General features: G+C 40.6%; 1 protein-coding gene across 1 annotated transcript in view; it reads right to left on the bottom strand.

Annotated features, from left to right (window-relative positions):
- Nucleotides 1-12245, bottom strand: part of COL22A1 (collagen type XXII alpha 1 chain) — a gene marked incomplete at both ends in the record, with an annotated part of 197763 nt that overhangs the window by 66490 nt on the left and 119028 nt on the right. Inside the window, one exon of the mRNA XM_080339502.1 lies at nucleotides 5663-5716. Coding sequence (XP_080195628.1) covers nucleotides 5663-5716 — 54 coding nt within the window. The remainder of the gene's footprint in view (nucleotides 1-5662; nucleotides 5717-12245) is intronic.

Here is a 12245-nt window from a genome sequence, read left to right as displayed (position 1 = left end):
GTTTTGAAACGAAAGTATTCCAAATGTTCATTAAAGTCCAAATACTGTGTAGAGGTGTGTGTGTGTCGTGGAATGGGACATCTTCATAAACATTGGGGGAGAGTGTGGATTTTTCTGGCTCGTGTTTCAGCCATCTCCATTCCTTAGACAATGTAATGCAGGGACACTTCTCAAGACACTTTATATATTGGAGGACCAGCTGTGTCTGTCCTCCAGCATCCACTAAAGGATGTTCTCTTCTAGTGTGTACCTTGCTGAAAGACAAGCTGGGAAAGGAAAGATAGAGTTATTAAGATTTGTGTTCTGCACTCCCTAAGGAAGCTCTGAAAAGGAACAAAAACCTTTGGCTGTGATTACATCAGTAGGCTGCTCGGCCTAAATCTCTTTTCCATGAAAGAAGGGATGGATGTGTTTTAGAGGGAGGTGAACAAATCCCATTCCAAGATGGAAACTGAAGTCTGATGGCATTTCCAGATATCTGTCTCTGGAGGCAAGGCTTGCACAGACATATTTTCTGTGTATCATTCCATGTCAATGACTGGATTCTCTTGCACAATGAGAAAGGCTTAGATAAGCCCTTAACCCATGTCAAAACAGACTGTGGTCTGGGCTTTTTAGGCAGCATGCCAGCTTTATGAATGAGAAGAACCTCTGGAACATGCAGGAGCATCCTGTCTGCTGCCACAATGACAGCGAATTGCATGACAGCCTTTTCCCCACCAGTGTCTGTGCTCATTTCTCCTTCAAACCCAATTAGTCCCTGCAATTTCATCTCTCAGAAAGTTCCCACAAACTCCTACTGTTGGCTTTGTGCTGTCTTCCCTTTATTTCCACTTCTCTCTCATCAAAAATGTCGCTGTTACAGGTAGGTTTGTGGAGCCGTCCATGTGTCTCACCATGCCACTTTCTGCTCTGACTCTCCATTTTTCCTCTGCTGGATCTGAGTGGTCACTGGTACCAGGTGCTCAAATCTGCTCTTAATTTCGCACCCCAGGCACTACAGTATCCACCAGCACGACTACTGTGAATTATTTTCAGTAATTCTGTATTATAGCACCATATTGTTCTCTTTACTTAAATCCTGCCTTACAAACCAGGACAAAGATAAGAGGATATAGGAAAAGGTTGGTGCTGATGACACCAAAAAACAAAAGCCTGAAGAGCCATTGGATGTGAGCATTTACTTATGATGCATACTCTTTAATCATGGTTCGGTGATGGTGTCATAATTCATGAGCAGATGAGGTCTCAAGTTATTTCACCAGGTGGCATTGTAATGGTCGTACCAACATTATTTTTTAAAATAAAGTTTTTCGAAAAAAGTTCTCTGAACTGTCTTTCCAGCTCTGTAAAAGTACTGAATAAAGTTGACTTACAAAGTTGACTGTACAAAGCAGTCTCTCCACGAGAATTTATTGCTTCCAGTGAAAGGTAGTATTTTTTTAATTTCATTACTTTAAGTGTAAGATATAGACATGATCTCTTCTGTCTATAGAGGAAGATTTATTTCCTTATGTGTTTGCTTTTAGTTGGTTTACTGAGTCAGTGCAGCAAATGAGAAAAACAACAAAGAAACTTCCTTTATGGTCTTTCATTTCAGTGTTATTAGTGATCTGCACTGGTGTAGACTTTTTTTTCTTTATTTTTGTTAAAGGTATAGATCTTGTTAAAGATAACTCTGAGCAATATCTTCCAATTTCAAACAGCACTGACATAGTTTGAATTCAATTTGAGCTTTGCAGCTGGGGCCTGTGTCCTTTTCTTACATTTCACTGTATTTAACTTGCATTATAAAAAGGACATTAAGGACATCGTGCATTTCAGAGGATATAATTTGTTTCCTGAATTACTTAAGAAAAGCTGGGCTTGAGCTATAGACAAGTCTATACTAATTAACTCACTGCCAGCAAAGACCACAAAAGGTACAGCTTGTACTGGTCTTAGTTACACCACCAGGTTATCTAGCGTAAGTCAAACCTCAGTAACAGCCCAAATGTATTGCAAGGGTGAGATATGGCATTTTAGCTTAAAACTCAAAGAGTTTTGACTTGTTTTGCTGTCTCACACATGGAAAGTATGTACCTGCTCAGCTTGGAGAATCCAGGGAGTGGGTCAGTGGACCATTGGTAGGTACCTGATTTAGCAGAGCTTCAGGCTCCACTGATGATATTAAGTGGACCTTCACGAGCAGGAGCCCAGACACATGCAACCCCATCCTTAGTCCAACAAGTCCTTGTATTTGGGGCTGAATTTCAGCTCTGGTAATTCAGGGATACAGCTCAGGGTGTCTGAGCCCTTAGTTAGCACTGGGGTGTCAACTCCTCTCTCTGTTGAGTCTCATGGCTCACTTGGCATAAGCTACCTAACTGCATATCTGCTTTCTCCTAATGCCTAGAAAAAACATTTTCAAAGGTGCTTCATCAACAGCTTTCGTCCCCTTCTCTGAACTGTTCCTATCAACAGGTAGTGGGATAGACCAGGCACAACAATATCTCAGGTGAACATGCAGAAATGCACAGCCTTGTTGTTTCCCATGCTTGGTATTCATCCAACTATTTCAACTGAAATCAGTTTACATAAATGCTCATTTTTCAGTCTGCATTTGAACAGCCTGCTGCAATAGAAGTTTGGCTCATGATTACGGTTCCTGGAAACCAAAATAGTACAAATAAATAATAACAATATAAACACATTATGAGTTCAGATGTCTGTGTCCTTGCTGCAGGAAAATCATTCATATCCAGAGGGGAAGTAAGACCCAGAGTGTCTACTCCATGGCTTAATGATGTTGCAAGATGCACCGTTTTTAAAGGTCACTGGAAAATAAATGTTTGGTTTTGGGGGTGCTGACTGGACAACACAGAGCAAATAAGCACATGGACTGGTTCACCACCACAGCTAATTTAGAAGGAAAAAAAAAAAACCAAAAAAATCTAAAAATCTTTTCTGGATAAAAATCTAGTTTGAGTTGGTGTGTACAAGGAAAGAGGCAAAACTGGAGCTATCCTACTGTCACAAAACATCCCCAGGCGAGTTGAGAAGTTGCCTCCTAGCTACTGCTTCAGGATTTGACACTTAAATTATTGATAACTCAAAAGTGACCACAGCCAGTCATTGGTCCTTGAGAATCAGACTGATATCATCTCGACTGCAGTTCATCACTGCATCTGTTGACTCTGCTCCAGAGCAGCCCTCAGGCTGGTTCCCTCACACAGCTTCTTCATCCTTCTGTGGCTTCTCAATCAGACCGAGGATGGCAGCAATTATTTTTCTTGACAAAGCCCAACAATAACTTCAGGTGGTCCTTTCTATGTCTTTCAGCAACAATGTGCCTTCTACAGCTCTTATAACTACTCCTACCTTTCTCCCACACAGGTATCGATGGGAGGAACCAGGTCAGAAAACAAAACAACACTTAAATTTAAAATAGCAGAGGAAAGACAGCTTATTTTAGAGTCCAAATCTAGCTTATATATGGCCAACATAACTCAGTTGGCCCTCAACGCTATGGATATAGCACAGGAACAGGTGAAACAGACTTCCATATGTGACTTGGAAGAATATCCATGCAACTACAGCATAAGGAAGGCACTTTTCTTCTTGGATATTCTTAGGGAAATAGTCTGATTAAGATAAAAAAATGCTGATAGAGTGCTTAAGAAACCAAATGTCACAAAAAGTGCTGTTAAGCTGGAAAGTAGTTTTGTCACAAACTGAATGTAAGCACTTTCTCCAAACAGAAATATGGAAATCTGCAGTAATATGTCCAGAACAGAGTTCTATTGCAGAAATAGGAGAACTATCTTTTTCCATTCTTACAGTTAGTGGGAGGAAGAGTCAATTTAAGCATCCCTCAATGAGGCTCGCACTGTACGTGATTTTAATTAACATAAATTTTGCTAACTTTATTTAGCCTGTGTGGAAAGGAAAATTACTTACTGCCTTGTCAGTAATTTTCTCAGACACATTTATAAAATCGCTAACACATGAATATATATTTTTTAAATTTATAGAGAACTTGAGCTGAGCAAGTTTGGATGGATAGTGAGGGTATCTCAGAAATACTGAATGGAGAAAAACCTTCCTCCAAAAGCAAAGGAAAATCCTCTCCCAATGGTTCAGAAGGCTTGAGGGGGGACCTTTTAATGTTATCCAATGGAAAACAAATAAAAGAACAAAACAAAACAACAACAACAAACGCACTAAAAAAAAACCATAACAAACACACCCCAAAATCTTTTAAATCCATTAGAAATACTGTCTTCATTCCTCTTGAAGGCTGCTGATGAAATACATGCAAACTAGATACTCTACCAAAAGGAAAAAGTCTTAAAAATACGTTAACTCATATCAAGTGTTGTTTCGTGGGGTAAGGTTCCCAGCTGGACACAAGGGCCCTCACCTGCACAGCATCACAACCTCCTGGATTGTCTCTCTTTACAGCCTCCACAGACATGTGAACGGCCTGTTACAAAACTTCTGCCACAAAACCCATTTCTGGATCGTGTTTCGTGGTTACAAGGGCATAGCTTGCCAGAGGAAACAAATGAAAAATCCGTATCTGCTGTCTAGCGGTGTGCCGTTTATTGCAATACATCACCAACAGCTGTGGTAACAGGAGCTCTTCATTACAGTCCAAAACTCAACTGGTTCTTGAAATAAAATCCCAAAGCCAAAGACCCAGTTTCTTAATTTATTATTGTAAAGTGAAGGAAGGAAAGGCTTGGTTTCATCCTGCGTGGTCAGCTTAAAGTGAGGTTGCATCTTTCCCGTTCAAGGACATTCCCACAGATATATTTCTTATTGAAGGAGTGACCCTACAAAGTGAATTGAGTCAGCTGAATTTGGCTACGAAGTTAGCAAGAAACCAAGCCAGAGGCAAGTGCCAGTGCTATTACAATACAGGGCAGAACGGGCTGATCCAATGTCATCCCAAATCCTCTCTGACAATTTTTGACATACACAGCACTATTTTGCCCTCACAATGTTACCAATGGTGCAATTTGGAGCACTATCTTGCCAAAAGCTTTTAAAAAAAAAAAGAGCTAAGGGATCATTAACTTAAGATATTCTTCCTCACAGGGAGAATAAACATTTCGTTTTAAGCTCCTGTCTCAACCTTCCTCAATAAGCCAACAACTATTCCTCTATAACAAGTAGAAATGTGAGTATCAAAGCCACAGAAAGAGTCTTGTGCTCTAAGAAGTGTGTTTTCTGAATAGCAAATACCTTTTAAACTGCTTCTTCCCTCAATACAGTATCTGCAGGAGGTATATCTGCAATTGCCAATTCACACAGCCAACAATTAGCTGAGGCACTGGCCTAAATATTACAAAACACAAATCACTGCTTTCCCTCCGGAATGATAGTGCTCTGTGCACAAACAGTGGGGAGATCATATACAAAACATCTCTTTATGCCCCTATTTAAAGATACTGAAAAACTGTGAAAGGTGAAAGTGATTGCTGCCAGACAGGCAGACTTCTCTCAGTCACAACAGGACAATTTAACTTGGCTATTAAAGGAGAAATACCTACTTCAAAGATGGTGCAGATGAGAAGAGAACTAGCTCACGGCACGCTGCATTGCTGTTCCGAGCAACCTGTTGCCACAAAATATGTTTTTCTACATATTACATAAAAATGGAGAAATTATCACTTACCTGAGGGCCGATCAGACCATTGATTCCTGGGAATCCTGGTTCTCCCTTTTTGCCCTGTATGTTCAACAGAAGAGCAAATATTAGAAATGAGGGCAAAGACTGCTACTGACTTTCCAAAGCCTTTCACCTCCAAACTCGTAAATCACTCTAATATGAGTCCACAAAACACACCAGCTAGAAATGAAGGCAGCAGACATTAATATAAAAACTTTTGATAACCCTTTGAAGGAGCAGAATGGAATTAGCTCCCTAAGTAGTCACCCAGATATCACAACTTAGAGAGTGTCAATACACCCTGGTTTTTTCTCTATACAAAACCACAATGGGTTATATGTACATTAGTATTCAGGCCAATAAAATGCCAATGAGCGTTATAACCTTGCAAGTGAAGAGATACAAGTATTATATGTAGACCTTATTTTGGAGGTCGATAGAATGAGACTTTACCAGCTCTATAGCTTATGGGCTTTACCTGTTTCCAGTTTGCTAAACTTGCTGCATTTTGGAAACTTGTATCACCTGAAAAATATTATTTGGGTAACCTGAGGATGGATGTAGCAGCATCGCCTTCTACCCAAACCCATCTCAAAAGCTGAGAAGGGAGAGGAAGAACATAACTCCTGTGACAAGTACACAGGTTATTCTGTTTCCATACTGATGGCCAGGCACATTAATCTGTAGCAGCAATGAGAGATGTGAAAGGAGCCTACACTTTCCTTGGGTATAACACTGAGAAACTTTGGTGCTTTCCAAAACCCTGAGAAACCCCTTAAAGCAGTATATAATTATACCAACAGAGAGTCTGGGAGCGTAATTTCCTATTGTGAAGGGGACATTTTGGCCACTCAGAAGTTAGCCAAAATAAAACTACAACAGATTTGCTCCGTAACATTACAGCCAGTTACAAAGTATAGAAATACTTGCTGGGATAAATTATACCTATGAGAGCAAAGTTCAGTGAAATGTCACATCACCAAATAATATGACAGAGAACACCAGCAATTATGCTCTGTTACTTACAGTAAGAATCAGCTAAGTGTGTAAGAATGTGTACTCTTCGACTATATGAAATACATGTTATTTGCCTTCATCAGCTATTTGAACAATAGCACCATTAAAAATGTGTGGTTTAGTTGAAATGGATATATTCACCTCACTGCAAATTACAGTTTCACTTTGGATTTAATCAACACCATAAATCCCCTTTTCCTTCTTTTTCTTAACTGCTTACATTTCTATATTTGCACTGTTGAACTTTCCAAGGGCAGGCAACATTGTCTGAACATTCCAAACACCCATGACTACTGATAATATGAACACAACCATCCATTGGGAAGACCTTTGCCATACAGAAGATGAGAAACCAAGGGAAAATGTTGACTCCACTCTGCCAGAGGGGAAATTTTGAAAGGTATCATAGCGCAGGACTCTTTCTTACCTTGCTGTCCAACAGCCAGAATTGCCATATATTTTCATAGCATGGTTTTCCAGGAGGTTTGGCACAGGAACAGAGGTGGGTTTGGTACCAAGTGCATAGGAAGCATTCTTAATTGTGAAAGACTGCTAGCATCAATGCCAACTCTTTCCTTTGTAAGCTAGATGGGGTGCTAGGACTACCTCTTTCAGCTCTGTCTTTTTAACTCTACATTACTAGAGGACCCAGAAGAAATCTAACACTTTTAATCAATGTTTGGACTCCCTGAAGGCACTAGAGCCTTTTACAATCTTCGTATGTATTAGACAATGACAATAAATTAAGAAGAAAAGGCTGCCCAGAGAGATTATGCAATCTCCTTCTCTACAGACATTCAAAACCCCCTGGACACATTCCTGTGCAATCTGCTCTGGTGAACCTGCTTTGGCAGGTAGATTGGACTAGATGATCTCCAGAGGTCCCTTCCAATCCCAGCCATTCTGTGATCCTGTGATTCTGTGAAGTGAGAACCTCCCTCTAGGTTGAGGATGCAAACACCACCAGGGCTGGACAGCTAATCAGTGATCACGGGGGCTGTAATGACAAATAAAAATATGGGCTATGGGGACTTTTGGACATTGAGAGAAATTGTATGTTAGGACTGGCTCTTTCCAAAAAGTCTACAGAGTGTGCTGGGCAAACTCATTCTCCTCTGTTTCCTGGGTTATTTGCACATCTCTCCCTGAACACACTAATCAACTTTCTCCTTCCCTTGGTGGTTCAAATCAAAGGGACTTCACACACCAAGAAATAAGCATTCAAATAGTGTTGACTGCCCATTTCAAGTTGTGACTGGCCAGAACTGGAATATCATATGCAACAACCCACTTAGGAGAGAGTTGAATCAAGAAGAGGAAAGTCAAATATATGTATTTCTGTCCCACCATCAAACACACAAAGAAAAGCTCAGCAGACCTCCAGGCAGGTGACAAATTTATCTCCCCTATGACAGCTAAAAGGGAAAACCTTTCATGTATTGGCAAGTTTTCTTCTGGGTGGAGGGTGTGCCTTAAACCCAGTAGCCCTCAGTTTTAACAAGACCCTTTAGGCTCTATTGTAAAACAAAAGTGTAGCATTTACTGAGAGTCATAGCCTTGTAATCTAGTTGTAAAGAGTCAAGAATGGTCTGTTAAGCTTTTTGTGCTGCTCTGACTTCAGGGATAAACGTTCAGGGGGCCTGGACATATGAGCATGAAAACCTGCTGAAACATGACAGCTGAATTAAAGATGCAGAAGACACCCCTTTGCAACTGCTGGAGCTGCATCTCGTCCTTGTGCCTGCAACCTGACATGCTTTCCAGAAGCAAGTCAGACATCCACACATTTTGTGTTTATGAAGGAAAAAATGTTGGGTTTATTTCCGAAAAATATTTCAGTAGTTCAGGTGTCAAAAAACTTAAGAGGAGAATCAAAGTACTTCAATTCCCTTCAATTTCACAGAAGAAAAAAGATAGGAAGAGGGGGAAAAAAAAAAAAAAAAAAAAAAGGGGAAAAAAAACCCCATCAGCAACAACAAAACTAAGACAGAAAGAGACTCTCAGAGTTCTGCTTCTTTTTCAGGTAGTTTGAGTAAAATCAAAGACACAGTATTGTCTATCACTGAAAGGTCTTACAAGACAGATGGGAACAGCAAAGCTTCTTTCTTCCCACTGTGTGCTCTTGATATGAGGGTATCATTGTCAAAAAATAGATGTCAGGTGCCAGGAACTGAGAAGCAGCTGACTAATAAAATGAACAAAACCCATTTTCCTGTTTCAGGTTGGAATTGTTATCTCCTGCCCCAAGACAGGATCAAAGGGCGGACGTGAATTGTCAGAGGTGAGGCCTCACCAGTGCCAAGTACAGTGGAACAATCCCCTCTCTAGTCTTGCTGGCCACACTATTTCTGACACAAGCCAGGATGCTGGTGGCCTTTTTGGCCACCTGGACATAGACTGGCTCATGTTCGGCCGCTGTCACCAACACCCCCAGGTCCTTTTCCTCCAGGCACTTTCCAGCTGCTCTTCCCCGAGCCTGTAGCGCTGCCTGGGGTTGTTGTGACCCAAGTGAGGACCCGGCACTTGGCCTTGTTGAACCTCAGACAATTGGCCTCAGTCCATTGATCCAGCTGGTACAGACTCCTCTGTTTGGCCTCCCTGCCCTCCAGCAGATCAACACTCCCACCTACCTTGGTGTCATCTGCAAACTTACTGAGGGCACACTCAATCCCCCCATCCAGATCATTGATAAGGAGATTAAACAGAACTGGCCCCAATACTGAACCCTGGTTCTTGATCTTAAGCAATCTGTAAGATAGTCTTAAACCATCGGTAATACAAAGGCCAGAAGAAGCCTTAGGTCATCGGAAGCCCTGATGACAGGACTTCTTAATGACACTTGATTATTCAGCCATACTTATACTGCACATTAGTAGAAGACTCTGCAACTGCTCCAAGAACTGTGATACAGGTGATATAAAAGCTGTTGGTTTGTTTGGTTTTTTTTTCTAGTACAATGAATTCTTTTAAATGAAAAAATAAGTTTCAGTAGCCATCTTAAGAAATGAAACTGACACTTTCTTTACTATAACACAAATTGTGATTCTATAAAGAATATGCCTTTTTATTGGCAACTGCACTATTCCGTGTATTCTTTTATTTCTTCAGCAACAGCAGAAAAAGTGATTTGAGGCTAAAAGAATATAATGCTTTCTCTTTTCCTAGAAATCTTCCAAAAATATATGACCCTTTACCTGTCAGACAAACTGTCACAAGGGTGTTTGGCACAATATGTCATCTTCTATGAAATCTACACACTGTGTAGGTGGCTGTTGCATCGTATTTCTAACAACAGCCTACATTGCCTCTGTCCTTGCACAGCTCAGGATCCTTCACTTCCAGCAGACTGTTATGAGACATTAATTCCTATATGAAATTGTTCCAAACACATCTTTACTCCATTAGTAGTTTGTGCCAGTTGCATTACAGCTAACTAAAGTACTGGAGGATTCTAAGAACTCCAACAAATGGTTGTATCTGCAGTCCTGTGTTAGGACAGGGGCTCTGTGCATGTGCCAACTTCATTTACATCTTGGTTGAAGACTATAAAGCAAAACTGAGGTTGAATCACATTGCAAAACAGTAATCATTTTACATCAGCCCCTTTGCAGTGCACTACTTGAGAAGGTCCTGAAGTCAATTTTGCATTGCAATCTGTCCCTTACATTACAAGATATCAGTGTAGTATAGTTATAAAGTAGTTCAAGAACCAAATTTTCAGGAGATATAAGTTGTTGTAGCATCATGTCTAGAAACACCTTCCGCATAAAACAGCATAGGAATTAGCCAAACAGGTGGTTAGTGATTTTCAGCTGTTCTGCATAGGTTTGCTAACAATACTGAAAAGTAGTCCCAAATTTGTCTTCAGCTATGCCTGTTTTTTCTGTTCTCACCACAGTGAAGAAGGCTACGTCTGTGCTAAATACAATGGGCCAGGGTTTCATGTGCAAAGAGCACAGAAGCTTGGGTTCATACAGTTAAAATCTCCTTTTCACAAAGGAAGAGAACATTTGTAATCCAGCCTGCCAGGTACAGTCACCCTGCAGAGCAGGGTCATTTGTGACTGATGACTACTTGGCATGACCCAAAGGTGTGCTCAGTGATAGACAAATCCATACTCACAACTGCTCTGGCTGTTTGGTTTCCTTGTACAACTTTACACACCTATCCCTATTTACAGGGAGAGCAGAATGAAGAGATGTGCAGTTCTTCAAATAGAATCATAGAATAATTTAGGTTGGAAAAAGACCCTTAAGATCGAGTTCAACTATAAACCCAGCACTGTCAAGTCCACCACTAAACCATGTCCTTTGGTGCCATTTCTATATGTCTTTTAAATACCTCCAAGGATGGTCACTCAGCACCTTCCCTGGGCAGCCTGTTCCAATGCCTGACAATCCTTTTAGTGAATATTTTTTTCCTAATACCCAATCAACAAGCCCAGTCTTACAAGAAGACAGGACTGGAGCCACAATGACACTGAGGTATCATGACCACACTGATGTCCTGATCACTGCTAGAGAGCCTTCTTCTTGTTCAGGGGTGTGCAAGAGGGCTCATCACATCTCTGAGTTGCGGCTTTAGAGCCTCCCCTCACTTCACATCCAGTCATTTAAACCTAGACTCAAACAAATATTTGAGGAGATTTCTGCTCTTGGCATTTTAACTTCTAAGTCTGTCTAGATAAATGCTTTCTGCAAACAAATTTACATAGGATGGTAATCAATGACTGAATTTATACTTGTGCTTTGTCAAGAACTATACTAATGGTGAATCAGTAGTATCTGCTAATCTGTTATCTCTCTCACATATGGGTTTTCCATGTAGATCCAGGACTTTGATTCATCTCTAGTATTCACTAATTGAATAATGGTCTTTAATTAAAAAAAATATATCTATCCACCTAAGATGCCTGATGACTAATAAAGACCCTTAGGAGAAGAAATCTAACTAGCTAGACACAACAGAGACTAGGGAAACTTTCAAAGACACTATGGATCAAATGACATATTTAATCAAATGATCATTAGCAGGAGCAATTTCTGTCGTGTTGCAGATCCTGACAGATCACTGTCCTTTCCCCAGTTAACATGCTCTATTAATCTTATTCAAGAAACAATTTTTCACAGCAGGCTTTGGAAACAGGACAATTCAGAACTTGTTAACTCATAAGTGAAGCACAGCACAGTTATTTGCTAAAGTGTTTAGGTGATATTTTCTGAGGACTGGAAAAGTACATGAAAGCAAGTAAATGCCCTTTTCAACTGTGGCATTAACACGAGACTGAATGTCACATCCTCCGAAGGAGAAGATTCTTAAAAGTCGTACTTACAGCTCAATTTAACAGCATGCAATTCAATGGAAAGTCTGTAGAAAACCACCGACCAAGGAATCTATTTCTTCCCTGTATTGTTCTTTGCCCACAACCTTCCCATGCCCACAAGCAGCTCTTACACGCCCACTCTTTGACAGCACTGGTGTTGACTCAAGCGCAAATCTTCCCATGCAACACCCACAATCTCATCTATGGATGAAGCTTGATTTATGGGTCAAGTCTCTGTGTCTACCTGAA

This window comes from Nesoenas mayeri (genome assembly GCF_963082525.1).
Source record: "Nesoenas mayeri genome assembly, chromosome: 2".
NCBI lineage: Eukaryota > Metazoa > Chordata > Aves > Columbiformes > Columbidae > Nesoenas > Nesoenas mayeri.
The sequence above is the reverse complement of the archived record's forward strand: the minus strand, read 5'-3'. Positions and strand labels throughout refer to the sequence as shown.